Source organism: Gossypium raimondii, chromosome 10, assembly GCF_025698545.1.
Source record: "Gossypium raimondii isolate GPD5lz chromosome 10, ASM2569854v1, whole genome shotgun sequence".
NCBI classification, from domain to species: domain Eukaryota; kingdom Viridiplantae; phylum Streptophyta; class Magnoliopsida; order Malvales; family Malvaceae; genus Gossypium; species Gossypium raimondii.
This window is the reverse complement of record NC_068574.1, coordinates 2,080,340-2,094,242: the sequence shown is the minus strand read 5'-3', so window position 1 is coordinate 2,094,242 and position 13,903 is coordinate 2,080,340. Positions and strand designations below refer to the sequence as shown.

The 13,903-nt window shown below is 37.2% G+C and overlaps 2 protein-coding genes across 2 annotated transcripts; both read right to left on the bottom strand.

Moving 5' to 3' along the window:
• Positions 1–319: 319 nt before the first annotated feature.
• On the bottom strand, positions 320–2,541 carry LOC105775089 (ADP,ATP carrier protein). The gene is made up of 4 exons (XM_052622012.1): positions 2,380–2,541; positions 1,102–1,587; positions 689–1,033; positions 320–607 (listed from the first exon to the last, which is right to left on the bottom strand). The coding sequence occupies exons 1-4, from the start codon at positions 2,539–2,541 to the stop codon at positions 320–322; spliced, it is 1,281 nt and encodes a 426-aa protein (XP_052477972.1).
• A 497-nt stretch (positions 2,542–3,038) lies between these two features.
• LOC105775123 (ADP,ATP carrier protein) lies at positions 3,039–5,451 on the bottom strand. The gene is made up of 5 exons (XM_012597654.2): positions 5,424–5,451; positions 5,273–5,334; positions 3,882–4,367; positions 3,467–3,811; positions 3,039–3,377 (listed from the first exon to the last, which is right to left on the bottom strand). The coding sequence occupies exons 1-5, from the start codon at positions 5,449–5,451 to the stop codon at positions 3,039–3,041; spliced, it is 1,260 nt and encodes a 419-aa protein (XP_012453108.1).
• Positions 5,452–13,903: the final 8,452 nt, after the last annotated feature.

Genomic DNA, 13,903 nt, shown 5'->3' with positions numbered 1-13,903 from the left:
ATCCGCATATAATATAGTAAAGTTCCTTTCCGTTTAGACTCAATAGGATGAATTATCTGTTTGTGACTGTTTATTGTTTGTTGACTCATTTTTCTTACTCTGATAAAATGTAGTGTGTTACAGAAAGAGGGAAAGACGATTCTATGTGCAAATCCATCAAGGAAGAGGTTGAAGAGGGTTATGGCATGATAGTTGATTGATGCTGCTATTTTATAGGTTTCTTTGTTTAGGTACCCTACAAACAATGTATTTACACAAGTTCTGCAGGCAGAAAAAAAGAAAAGAAAAGAAAAAAGGACTGCTGCCGTCACTTTCCTGGTCATTTATCCCCGGTATTCTTCCTTCTAAGAACACCAACTACGTACCTCAAACACAACCCATAAACTTGGTAGACTGCAAGTGTAAGGATTTGTGCTTTTGCACCACTATAGAAGGACTTCACACCCTCATTATAGAAAATGCATGTAATTGCATGCAGTGAATGCCTATACTTCACAGCTCCACTGGTCATCATCATCCTCCTGCTCACAGTATCCAGCGGGTGAACCGCCATGCTGCGACAACTAGCATACAAAGTATTTACAACAGCCCTGCCTAAAACACTTCCCTGCGAAAAAAGGAGCCATATCATTTATCAGATTGTTAGATACCAGTAGATTGGTTCTTAAATCTCAACTAATCAACTGACCTGAAAATGGTGCAACAAAAATTGTTGCCAAGGCTTTGAAACAGCAGTTACTGCTCTCAAAAGGGCAATTTTAGGAATCATTATATTAAATCCACGGTACACGCCGGCTATGCCATCTGATTTCAGCGTTTTTCTGTAGACGTCGAATATGCCATTAAACTGCCTTTTCCTCGAGTTACTGCTTGTTATGACATCGTTTGCCATGCGTGTTCCAGCATAATATAATGGATAAACAAGAAACTGGTTCACAACTGCAGAAAGGAAAACTGCCACTTTCCGCCTAGTGTGAGTCCACTCGATATCTTCACGACTGTTACCATAGTGGTGTCTGGCCTTAGCTATGACCTGTTGCACGAAAATGGCACAAAGGTTAAACCAATGTCGAGCCTATAGGGCAACTTGGTGCTAGTTACCTCAGAGGAAAGATATGCAGTGACAAATGCAATGTTGCCTCTCCAAAGGGAAACTATGCCTTCATTTCTGATTGTTGTGGCGAAGCAGTCGAATATTCCGTTATATCGTTTGGGAAGCCGGCCTGAAATGATCATCTCGTTCTGGTTTTGCATCAAGAGCTTCACTCGCTCAAATGGAGCACCTGCTGTCCTCATAACACCAAGTAGAGCCAATCCTTTTATAAAAGAAGAAGCTTTACTGTTCTCCATTGGGGCTCCGACAAAAGCCGGTGGTGAAGATTTTACAACAGATACGGCACTGCCCTGGATCACAGGGTGGACAGGACTTCGCGGGATCCGGGTCAGTGAGGCACCACTGCAGCGAATATTTTCCATTATCGTAATGTAGTTAAAATGCCTGAATGAGAGGCCAGGCTGCCAATGCATCTTTTGTGATATAGGTGGATGCAATGGCTCATGCTCCATTCTGGAACTCACTCTTGTAACCTGCAATGAAACAATCAAACAAATATGACAAAACAATAGCATTAGGCCACGGTTTAAAGCTTGACTAAAATGGACGTGAAGCTCTATATCTTACACAAGAGATGAATGTGACCAAGAACCGGTCAAGAATTTCCAAGAAAAGTTGTAATGCTTGGCCAGAATCTTAGATTAAGCTATCTAAAAAAGCAAGAAATTAATGACCAGAAAAGGATTCTGGCTTTTTTACATACATAGAAAGCGATCAATGTTTGAACAAATTCATCAGAAACAATAGAAAAAGAAGAGAGGCCAATAATTTTTTGTCAAGAATCATGGATTACATGCCACAGCATATTTCTCCTACAAAAGAAGGAAACTTTTACCTGCAAAAAAACTAATGGGCGCCCCTATGAAATTCAAAGAAAATTAAGAAACCAATACAAGAATGAGTTTTCACATGATTCCAAGTTGAAGAATGGAGTAAAGTAATTTAGCAAATACATACTCGGTTTTTTTTCTTGGGGGAAAAGAAAGCTACTAGCAGTAATTAAAGAAGAAGTTGAAGAAGAAAAAAGAAAAAAAAGGAGAGATTACCCAGTTTTTCATATCCAGCAAAAAGCTCTGTTGCAGTTACGGTTGGAAATAGAAGGAGAAAGGAAATGGTGTATATTGCATGTTGAAATGAGTAGATATAACAGTTATTAAGGCCATCCTAGTATCTTTATGTCATGGTAAATTAAAAAAATATTAAAAAAGGAGGAGCCCTATTTTTCCTGCAACAGTGTTGACAGGGCCTAGTTCTTGAACCCAAACCATATCTTGTGGCCGGCAAAGATTATTCATATAAGACCAGTTCCTAGAGTTTCTATAGGATTCTGCCTTGAACATAACATTGCAGCTGCTTGCCAAAACATAAATGCCCTTTTTCTTTTTCTTTTTCATTTGTTCTCTAATGGCAGTCTTGAAACTTACCATTTATCTTGATACTGGCTCACATTCATGGCAAGTTAAAGTCCCTTAAATATAAACTTTATTGATTATAGTCTGCAAATCCTGATTGCAATGAAGATGTGACATTAATATCTAAGCATAAAAGGACTACTGCCAAATGTTCCTTTCATTATTAATATTTTCACTTGTGTAAGTGTCAAGCAAGCTCTGTATCCCTCCAGCACTTGTGATTTTTATTGAATGGAAAGGGATTCTTTACTTAAATGAAATTTAGCAGCTTTGTATCTCTCCAGCACTTGAGATTTTTGTTGAATGGAAAGGGGTTCTTTACTTAAATGAAATTTAGCATCGTGGAAGTTTACAGCAATGCAAATTTAGCATATTGAGAGCAATGGAATCAAATGTTTATTTCAATTCAACAACTTTTGCAGCTTTTTAACCGAAAACAAAAATGAAGGAAATTGTTTCTCAGCTCTGTAAAAGAAGGGAAAATATTGACTGAAATGAAGTGACTACTGCCATCAGTGCCTTGTCATTTGCCTCAGCGATCCTTCCATTGTGGATCTGCTGCAATAGTCGTTTTTCTCCTTTGCAGCTCTAATAACATCTGCTACGTAAATGATTAACAACACAGTACCTTTGTACACAGCACATGAAAGGATCTCTGCCCCTGCACCACTATAAAACGACTTCAAACCCTCAGTTTTCATAATTTGTGCAATTGCTAGCCGCGTACTCTTATACTTAACCGCCCCCGAGGTCATCATCATTCTTTTGTTCACTGTATCCAACGGATAAATAGCCATGTTGGCACATATCCCAAAGCCAAATTTTACCATATGCCTCGAAAAAACATTGTTCTGGGAAAAACCAAACCATATCAGTTCAGCAATAAAAGAAAAAAACCTTCACTGCAGGTTATTAAGGAGGTCTCATGTAATGAACTGACCTGCAAAAGGCTCGAATAATGTTGTTTCCATGGTTTTAAACCAGCAGATACTGCTCCCATCATACCAAATTCAGCAAGTCTGATATTAAATCCACGGTACAGTCCAGCAATGCCATCAGATTTCAGGGTTTTCCTGAAGACATCTACTATACCATTAAACTGCCAATTGCCCGTGCTACCGATAGCCTTGACATCGGTTGCCATGCGTGCTCCAGCATATAAAAACGGATAAAAAAGCAATTGATTTGTGACTATGACAACAGAATCTAACACTAGCAACCGAGGGTAAGTCCACTGGATGTCTTCACGGCTCAAGACATAACGGAAGATAGCGAAACGCATTACCTGTAGTACATAAAGATTTTAAGGTTTAACCAATGTCAAGCAACCTATTGGACAACTTGGTGGAAGTTACCTTAAGGGAAACATCTGCCAAGGTCATTGCAGTATAGCCTCTCCAAAGGGAGAGCACGCCTTCATTTCTGATAGTTCTAGCAAAGCAGTCAAGTATTCCATTATATGGTTTGGGCAACTGGCTTGACTTGATTAAGTGGTTCTGGTTCTGCATCAGGAGCTTCACTCGTTCGAATGGAGCAAGTGCTGTCTTCAAAACACCAAATAGAGCCAGATCTTTTGTAATAAAAGCTTTACTGTTCTCCATTGGGGCTCCTATAAAAGCTGGAGGCACAGGTTTTACAATAGATGAGGTATTGCCATGGGATACCGGAAGGATAGAGCTTTGTGATCTCCATTTCCCTAAGGCACAATTGCCTTGAAGAATTCCCATCAATGTAGTAGTGTAGCTAAAATGCCTGAATGAGAGGTCAGGTTGCAAATGTATCTTTTGAGATATAGGTGGATGTAATGGTTCATGTTTCGTTCTGCAACTCAATCTTGTAGCCTGCAATGAAATAACATTAGGCCATGGTTTAAAGCTTGATTAGAGTGGACATGAAGATCAACTATAGAAGGAAAACAAAAAAGAAAATATTCAAGATTTGGCCGTTAAACTACCGTTCAAGATCAATGTGACTAGACTCAATCAAGAATATACCAAGAAAGCAGCAAAGTAGCAAGTTATTAAAGATTCAGAAAAAGAATTGTGGTTTTTACAAATATAACATAAACCGAGCATGTTTTTCATGCCAAAGAAGGAAACCTTAACGTCCAAAAAGACAATAATAAGTCCTTGACATGATTCCATGTTCAAGAATGGAGTAAAGTAATTTAGCAGCTACATTGTCTGTTTGGTTTCTTGGAAAAATAACACTACCAGTAACTACTACCAGTAATTACAGAATGAGTCGAGAAAAGAAAAGAAAAAATAATATAAGAAAACAAAAAGGAGAGATTAGTTTACCAAGTTTTCCATCTCCATCAAAAAGCTGAGTTGTAATCGCAGTTGGAAATTGAAGGAGAAAGCAAATGGTGTATTTTGCTTGTATTTATTTGACAAGCGGCTGTGGGGAATAAACAATGCAAGTCACTTTGAGCTTGTATTTAACCACAATTTGGATAACTAGAAATGAAATTCTTAAGGAAAATGGGCCCTTTGAACATTGTTTTATAATAGGTTCTAGATCTTGAACCTAAACCATATCCTTGAGGGCTGGCAATGATTGTTCATTAAGTTAAGCCTTCTATGGGATGCAGTGAACCAGTTTCCTAAAATTTCAAAAGAATATATCCTTGAAAAGTTAGTCATCTTCTTATGAATAACAAGTAGGTACTGTAATAGCATCCCAAGGACAAATAGGATTAGAACCTAGTTTGTGCAAACATTTGAACCTATGGTGCTCATGAAACATGAAGCTCTAGCTTCACCTCCCATGGTGGTAATGCTTCTGCTTCACCAACAGCAATAAGAGCTAACATAAAGCAAAGATTCGATTTTGCAGCTTCACATCATGTTTCAAGAAACAGGCCAAATGGTCCAAAACCTTATGCATCCAATTACTTGCTTGGAACCTGCCACTTATCCTCATATCGACTGACATTCTTTGCATTGATTACTTGAAAAATGACAATTTTGAAATTTAAGTCCCTAAAATATCAATTTATTAATTGTATTCTACAAATCCTAATATGCAAGGCAGATGTGACATTTAAAATCTCAGCATGAGCCTGCAGGCTGCCTGCCCCAAAACCTTCATAAAAGGACTGTTCTCAAAGTTCTTTTCAAATTTTATATTAATTTGTGCTGAATGGAAGGGATTCTTTACTAAATGCCCTGAAATACATATATGTGTATATATATATATATTAAAAGTTATAAGTTTTAACCATAAGGGAGAAATTCACTCAGTCAAGGTGTTGCTCAACTCAAGCATTATGAAAGTTTACAGCAACTCAAAATATTTAGCATTGTATGAGCAATGGAACCAAATACCATACAAACAATATATTTATACATGAAACTGAAGCGAAAGTACCAGCAAAATGGTTATTTCAATTCAAGAAGTTTTGCAGTTTCGTTTAACCGAAAACGAAAGGAATTGTTTCTTAGCTCCAACAAGAAGGGAAAAGATGTTATCCACCATGATTCCATGAAATGAAGCAACTACTGCCATTACTGCCTTGTCATTTACCTCAGGGATCCTTCCATCTAATGGTGAAACTGGAACTAGATCCACTGTCATTGTCGGACTTTCGCTTTGCAGCTCTAATAACACCAGCTAGGTAAATGATTAACAATACAGTATCATTATAAGCGCCACATACAAGGATCTCTGCCCTTGCACCACTATAAAATGACTTCACACCCTCAGTTTTCATAATTTGTGCAATTACAAAGCCAGACACCATTGCCTATTGTTTCTTAAGTATCTCATTTGATGTACTGACCTACGAAAGGTGTAAATAATGTTGTTTCCATGGGTTTAAACCGGCAGATACTGCTACCACCATGCCAGATTCAGCAAGTGTGATATTAAATCCATGGTACAGTCTAGCAATGCCATCTGATTTCAAGTTTTTTTCTGAAGACATATAATATAACGTTAAACTGCCTATTGCCCATGTTACTGATAGTCTTGACATCGGTTGCCATGAGTGTTCCAGCGTATAAAAATGGATGAACAAGCAATTGAGTTGCAACTAAAGCAACACTGTTTAACACTAGCACTTGCTTGTAAGTCCACTGGATGTCTTCATGACTCTCGGAATATTTGAAGATATTGAACCGTATTACCTTTAGTTCGTAAACGTAAAGGTTTAATGGCTTGACTCTCGAGCAGATTAAGAAATTTCAGCTTGGTGGAAGTTACCTTAGCGGAAACAAGTCCATTCGTAAATCCAGTGTAGCCTCTCCAAAGTTTAAAGAAGCCTTCATTTCTGATGTAGCAAAGCAGTTAAATATTCCATTATATGGTTTGAGCAGCTGGCCTGACTTGATTATGGCATTCTGATTTTGCATCAAGAGCTTCACTTACTCGAATGGAGCAACTGCTGCCTTCAAAACACTGAGTGTAACCAATTTTTTTTGTAATAGAAGCTTTGTTCTCCATTGGGGCTCCTATAAAAGCTGGTCGCAGAGGTTTTACAACAGATGAGGCACTGCCCTGAGATTTCCAGTTCACCAAGGCACCATTGCCGCAAATATTTTCCATTATCGGAATAGTGTAGTTAAAATGCCTGAATGAGAGTTCAGGTATCAAATGTATCTTTTAAGATATAGGTAGATGCAATGGCTCATGTTCCATTCAACAAGCCACTATTGTACCCTGCAACAAAATAACCCAATCGATATTATAAAAATATCATTATGTTTGAGAAGCATTAGGCCATGATTTAAAGCTTGATCAAAAAGAACGTGAAGCAAGAAACTAAAGATCAGAAAAGGTTGCAGGTTTTACATAAGCGATTGATGCAAATAAATTCATCAGAAAGTATAGAAAAGGAAGGGAAGCCAATAAATTTATGTCAAGAATCATGAATAGCATAAACATAGCATAGTTTTCCTACCAATGAAGGAAACTTTTGCAGTCCAATACACAATGGTGCCCTCCATGAAATCAAGAAACCAAACCAACAATAAGATTTTAACATGATGATTCCAAATTCAAGAATGCAGTAAAGTAATTAAAGAAGAAGTTGAACAAAGAAAAGAGAAGGAATTAAAAGAAAGAAAAAGAGATTACAAGTTTTCTATCTCCAGCTGTAGGAAAATGGAAATAGGAGAAAGCAGATGGTGTGTATTTTTCATGTATTTATTTGATAAGCAGCTGTAGGAAATACCCTTATTAAGCCCATCCCAATATTGGGAGGAATTAATAGTTGGCTATATAGTAAAAAAAAAAAACGAAAAGAAGAACTGAAAAGTGAAAAACATTATGCATGGATAAGTTCACCATTGAAGATATGACACGAATATCTAAGCATAAAAGGACTATTGTCAATGTTCTTTTCATTAGTATATTTTTCACTAGTGTCAGTGTCAAGCAAGCTCTTTATCTCTCTAGCACTTGCAATTTATGCTGAATGGAAAGGGATTCTTTAGTTACTTCCATGAAAAGAAATCTCAAAAGTTATAAGTTTTAACAACAAGGGAGACCAGTCCTCAACTCAAGCATTGTGGAACCAAATGGTTACTTCAATTCAACAAGTTTTGCAGCTTCCTTTTTGCCGAAAACAACAGTGAAAGAAATTGTTTCTCAGCACCGAAAAGATTGAATGAATGGAGGGTTAAGATGTTATCCACCACTGCCGTCACTGCCGGGGACCCTACCATGTAATGGTAAGACTGGAGCCTTCCTTTAACACTTCAGTATACGCTGCGACAACACATCCAAGGATATGTGCCCCTGAACCACTATAAAATGACTTCTCACCCTCGGTTGTCAAATTATGTGCAATTGCATGCAGTGTACCCTTATACTTAACAGCTCCCAACGACATCATCATCCTTCTGCTTACTGTATCCAACGGGTAACCAGCCATTTCGCCACAAATGGAATACCCAGATCCTAGCATTGGCCTTGACAAAATAAGAAAGAAAATAGGCAGTTTAATGGTGTAATCGATGTCTTCAGAAAAACCTTGAAATCAGATGGCCTTGCTGGACTGTAATGTTAATGATTTATGTAGCTGATGTTATTAGAGATGCAACGGAAGATGGCAACGGAGGTAGATCTGCTCTCGGTTATACCATTAGATAGAAGGATCCTCGAGGAAAATGACAATGCAGTGATAGAAGTAGTCATTTCATTCACGGAACCATAGTGGATATATAAACTCTAGGAAACTGGTTCACTTCACCCCAAACACAGGCTTAACTTAATCAACAATTTTCTCATGATAAATTTAACATCTTTTATTAATTTTATCCTTGAGTTAAACTTGATCATCATCTTTTTAAAAAGAATTGAATTGAATTACTGATTTTTTAACGAAAATACTAATTAAATTAATTTTAAACATGCCAAATATACTTTATGTTAATTTTTTTGAATATTTTGATCATTTTAATTCTTTTGATAATTTTAAAATTTTTGTTAATATGGCATATAAGATAAATAATGACATGTCAACCTGAAATATACATGGATTGTTATAATCAACGTCAATAATAGCAGTTTGTCGCAAATCAATAAGAAAATAAAATAAGAACAAACAAATTTTACTTGAAAACCCATATCGGAAAAAATCACAAACAAAGGAAAAGTAATTCACTATGTTGATAAACACACACTACAAGAAGAGTTCGACTATAAGGTTGTTATAATCAATGTCTAATATAAGAAGTATAGTTCTATCCGGATTAAACTTGTGCGGCATGATCCTCACATATCCCCTATTTTGCCTCTCTAAATTTTTTTTTAACAAGTGACGGAATTCGGGTCACCTATCTCTAATATGAACTATCATGTTTTATTTAATATTTTTATTAAAAAATATTTGAATCTTTTTAAAATATTAATAGTCAAATTTAGTAAAAAAAATAAAAGTCAAAAGTAAATGCCAAAATGGTTATTTTCAACTCAACAAGTTTTGCAGGTATTATCCACATTATTCCATGGAATGAAGCCACTAATGGAGGATCCTACCATCTAGTATTGCTTCTCCTTTGCAGCTCTAGTAACATCAGCTACGTAAATCATTAACAATAGAGTAGCCCTGTTAGCTGCACATGCAAGTATCTCAGCTCCTGCACCATTATAAAACGTCTTCACACCCTCAGTTTTCGTAATTTGACCTATTGCATGTACCGTACTCTTATACTTCACAGTCCCCGAGCCCGACGTCATCATCATCCTTCTGCTCACTGTATCCAATGGGTAAGTAGCCATGTTCCCGCTAATCCAGAACCCGAAATCTACCATATGGCTCGACAAAAAATTGTTCTGCAACAAACCAAACCATATCAGTTCAGCCATATGTGCTGCAATAAAAGAAGAATTATAAACCTTAATGTGATAAACTGACCCGCAAAATGTAGGAATAATGTTGTTTCCATGGGTTTAAACCTTTAGATAGTGCTCCCATCATAACAAGTTCACCAAGTGTGATATTAAATCCACGGTACAGTCCAACAATGCCATCTGATTTCAGGGTTTTTCTAAAGACATCGATCATACCGTTAAACTGTCGATCGCCGGTGTTACTACCGATAGTCTTGACATCGGTTGCCATGCGTGTTGCAGCATATAGAAAAGGATAAACAAGGAATTGAGTAGCGGCTGAGGCGACATAACTAGACACTACCACCCGCGTGTAACTCCATTGGGTGTCGTCTAGATTTTTCGTATATTGGAAGATACCGAATCGTATTACCTGTGTATAGTATTAGTACATAGAAGGTTTTAAAAGGTTCGATTCTATAGCAGAGATTAAGAAATTTTCAGGCTTATTGTTAGCTTGGTGTGCAAGTTACCGTAGCGGAAACATGCACCATGGTCATTGCAGTGTAGCCTCTCCAAAGTGAAAAGATGCCTTCATTTCTGATTGTTGTAGCAAAGCAGTGTAATATTCCATTATACGGTTTGTGCAGCCGGCCGGACTTGATTATGTCCTTCTGGTTTTGCAGCAATAGCTTCACTCGCTCGAACGGAGCGGCTACCGCCTTGAGAAGACCAAGTGCAACCAATTCTTTTATTAAAGAAGCTTTACTACTTTTCTCCATTGGTGCTCCTACGAAAGCCGGTGGTGAAGGTTTTACAACGGACGAGGTACCGGCCGTGCTGCCCATGTTTTCAATTATCGGAGCAGCGGTGTAGTTAAAAGGCCTGAAAGAGAGGTCAGGTTGCCAATGTATCTTTTGAGATATAAGTGGATGCAATGGCTCATGTTCCATTCTCCAACTCAATCTTGCAGCCTGCAATGAAAAAACATTTTCCAAGAATCAAGACTTTCCCCAGTAAAGTAGCATTTTCCCAAGAATTTAACAAGCAAGGAATTAAAGATGAGAAAAAAGATGGTTGGTTTTACATGTAATAATACAAAGGGATTGGTGCAAACAAATTCATCAGAAACTAGAGAAAAACAATGGCGCCGCCCATGAGATTATCAAGAAACAAAGCCAAATTCAAGAATGGAGTAAAAGTAAGAGGGGTTACCAAGTTTTCCATCTCCGGCAAAAAAGGCTTTGTTGCAGTTGTAGTTGGAAAATGGAAATATGAGAGGAAGGAAGTTATGTATTTTTCATGTATTTATATTTGCGAAGCAGCTGTGGGAAATACAGTTATTAAGGCCTTCCCAATCTCGTTATGTCCAAGGATATGTGCCCCTGAACCACTATAAAATGACTTCTCACCCTAGGTTGTCAAATTATGTGCAATTGCATGCAGTGTACCCTTATACCTAACAGCTCCCGAGGTCATCATCATCCTTCTGCTCACTGTATCCAACGGGTAACCAGCCATTTCACCACAAATGGAATACCCAGATCCTAGCATTGGCCTTGACAAAATAAGAAAGAAAATAGGCAGTTTAATGGTGTAATCGATGTCTTCAGAAAAACCTTGAAATCAGATGGCATTGCTGGACTGTAATGTTAATGATTTATGTAGCTGATGTTATTAGAGATGCAACGGAGGATGGCAACGGCGGTGGATCTGATCTTGGTTATACCATTAGATAGAAGGATCCTCGAGGTAAATGACACTGCAGTGATAGAAGTAGTCACTTCATTCATGGAACCATGGTGGATATATAAACTCTAGGAAACTGGTCCACTTCACCCCAAACAGAGGCTTAACTTGATCAACAAATTTGTCATGATAGATAAATTTAAGCTTTAATATTTACATCTTTTATTAATTTTATCCTTGAGCTAAACCTGTTCATCATCGTTTTAAAAAGAATTGAATTGAATTATTGTTTTTTTAACTAAAATACTAATTAAATTAATTTTTAAACATGCCAAATATACTTTATGTTAATTTTTGAATTTTTATGATCATTTTAATTCTTTTTTTATAATTTTTATAATTTTTGTTGACATGACATATAAAATAAATAATGACATGTCAACATGAAATATACACGGATTGTTATAATCAACATCGATAATGGCAGCAAAAATGATCGCAAATTAATAAGAACGGAAAATAAGAACAAGCAGATTTTACTTGAAAAATCCATATGGGAAAAAATTACGGGCAGAAAAGAAGAAATTCACCATGTTGATAAACACACACTACAAGAAGAGTTCGACTATAGGTTTGTTATAATCAATGTCTAATATAAGAAGTATAGTTTTATACGGATTCAACTTGTGCGCCATAGTCCTTATATATCCCTATTTTGTCTCTCTAATTTTTTTGGTTTTTTTTTAACAAGTGACTGGAGGTACATAACTCTAACATGAACTGTCATATTTTATTTAATATTTTTATTAAAAATATTTGAATCTTTTTAAAATATTAATAATCAAGTTTAATTAAAAAAATAAAAGTCAAAAGTAAAAGCCAAAATGGTTGTTTTCAACTCAACAAGTTTTGCAGGTATTATCCACCATTATTCCATGAAATGAAGCCACTAATGGAGGATCCTACCATCTAGTATTACTTCTCCTTTGCAGCTCTAATAACATCAGCTACGTAAATCATTAACAATAGAGTAGCCCTGTTAGCTGCACAAGCAAGTATCTCAGCTCCTGCACCATTATAAAACGTCTTCACACCCTCAGTTTTCATAATTTGACCTATTGCATGTACTGTACTCTTATACTTCACAGTCCCCGAGCCCGACGTCATCATCATCCTTCTACTCACTGTATCCAATGGGTAAGTAGCCATGTTCCCGCTAATCCAGAATCCCAATTCTACCATATGCCTCGACAAAAAATTGTTCTGCAACAAACCAAACCATATAAGTTCAGCCATATGTTCTGCAATAAAAGAAGAATTATAAACCTTAATGTGATAAACTGACCCGCAAAATGTAGGAATAATGTTGTTTCCATGGGTTTAAACCTTTAGATAGTACTCCCATCATAACAAGTTCACCAAGTGTGATATTAAATCCACGGTACAGTCCAACAATGCCATCTGATTTCAGGGTTTTTCTAAAGACATCGATCATACCGTTAAACTGTCGATCACCGGTGTTACTACCGGTAGTCTTGACATCGGTTGCCATGCGTGTTGCGGCATATAGAAACGGATAAACAAGGAATTGAGTAGCGGCTGAGGCGACATAACTAGACACTACCACCCGCGTGTAGCTCCATTGGGTGTCGTCTAGAATTTTCGTATATTGGAAGATACCGAAACGTATTACCTGTGTATAGTATTAGTACATAGAAGGTTTTAAAAGGTTCGATTCTATAGCAGAGATTAAGAAATTTTCAGGCTTATTGTTAGCTTGGTGTGCAAGTTACCGTAGCGGAAACATGTCCCGTGGTCATTGCAGTGTAGCCTCTCCAAAGTGAAAAGATGCCTTCATTTCTGATTGTTGTAGCAAAGCAGTGTAATATTCCATTATACGGTTTGTGCAGCCGGCCGGACTTGATTATGTCCTTCTGGTTTTGCAGCAACAGCTTCACTCGCTCGAACGGAGCAGCTACCGCCTTGAGAAGACCAAGTGCAACCAATTCTTTTATTAAAGAAGCTTTACTACTTTTCTCCATTGGTGCTCCTACGAAAGCCGTTGGTGAAGGTTTTACAACGGACGAGGTACCGACCGTGCTGCCCATGTTTTCAATTATCGGAGCAGCGGTGTAGTTAAAAGGCCTGAAAGAGAGGTCAGGTTGCCAACGTATCTTTTGAGATATAAGTGGATGCAACGGCTCATGTTCCGTTCTGCAACTCAATCTTGCAGCCTGCAATGAAAAAACATTTTCCAAGAATCAAGACTTTTCCCACTAAAGTAGCATTTTCCCAAGAATTTAACAAACAAGGAATTAAAGATGAGAAAAAAGATGGTTGGTTTTACGTGTAATAGTACAAAGGGATTGATGCAAACAAATTCATCAGAAACTAGAGAAAAACAATGGCG

Bases quoted from the DNA above. Each gene is read 5' to 3' on its own strand.
- LOC105775089 (XM_052622012.1), bottom strand. From the start codon at position 2,541: ATGGTAAGTTTCAAGACTGCCATTAGAGAACAAATGAAAAAGAAAAAG. The intron at 1,034-1,101 runs GTAACTAGCACC...TTCGTGCAACAG, and splicing joins CTGCATATCTTTCCTCTGAG to GTCATAGCTAAGGCCAGACA. The intron at 608-688 runs GTCAGTTGATTA...CTTTTTTCGCAG, and splicing joins TTTTGTTGCACCATTTTCAG to GGAAGTGTTTTAGGCAGGGC.
- LOC105775123 (XM_012597654.2), bottom strand. From the start codon at position 5,451: ATGAGGATAAGTGGCAGGTTCCAAGCAA. The intron at 4,368-5,272 runs GTTTCATGAGCA...ATTTCATTGCAG, and splicing joins AGGTGAAGCTAGAGCTTCAT to GCTACAAGATTGAGTTGCAG. The intron at 3,378-3,466 runs GTCAGTTCATTA...GGTTTTTCCCAG, and splicing joins ATTATTCGAGCCTTTTGCAG to AACAATGTTTTTTCGAGGCA.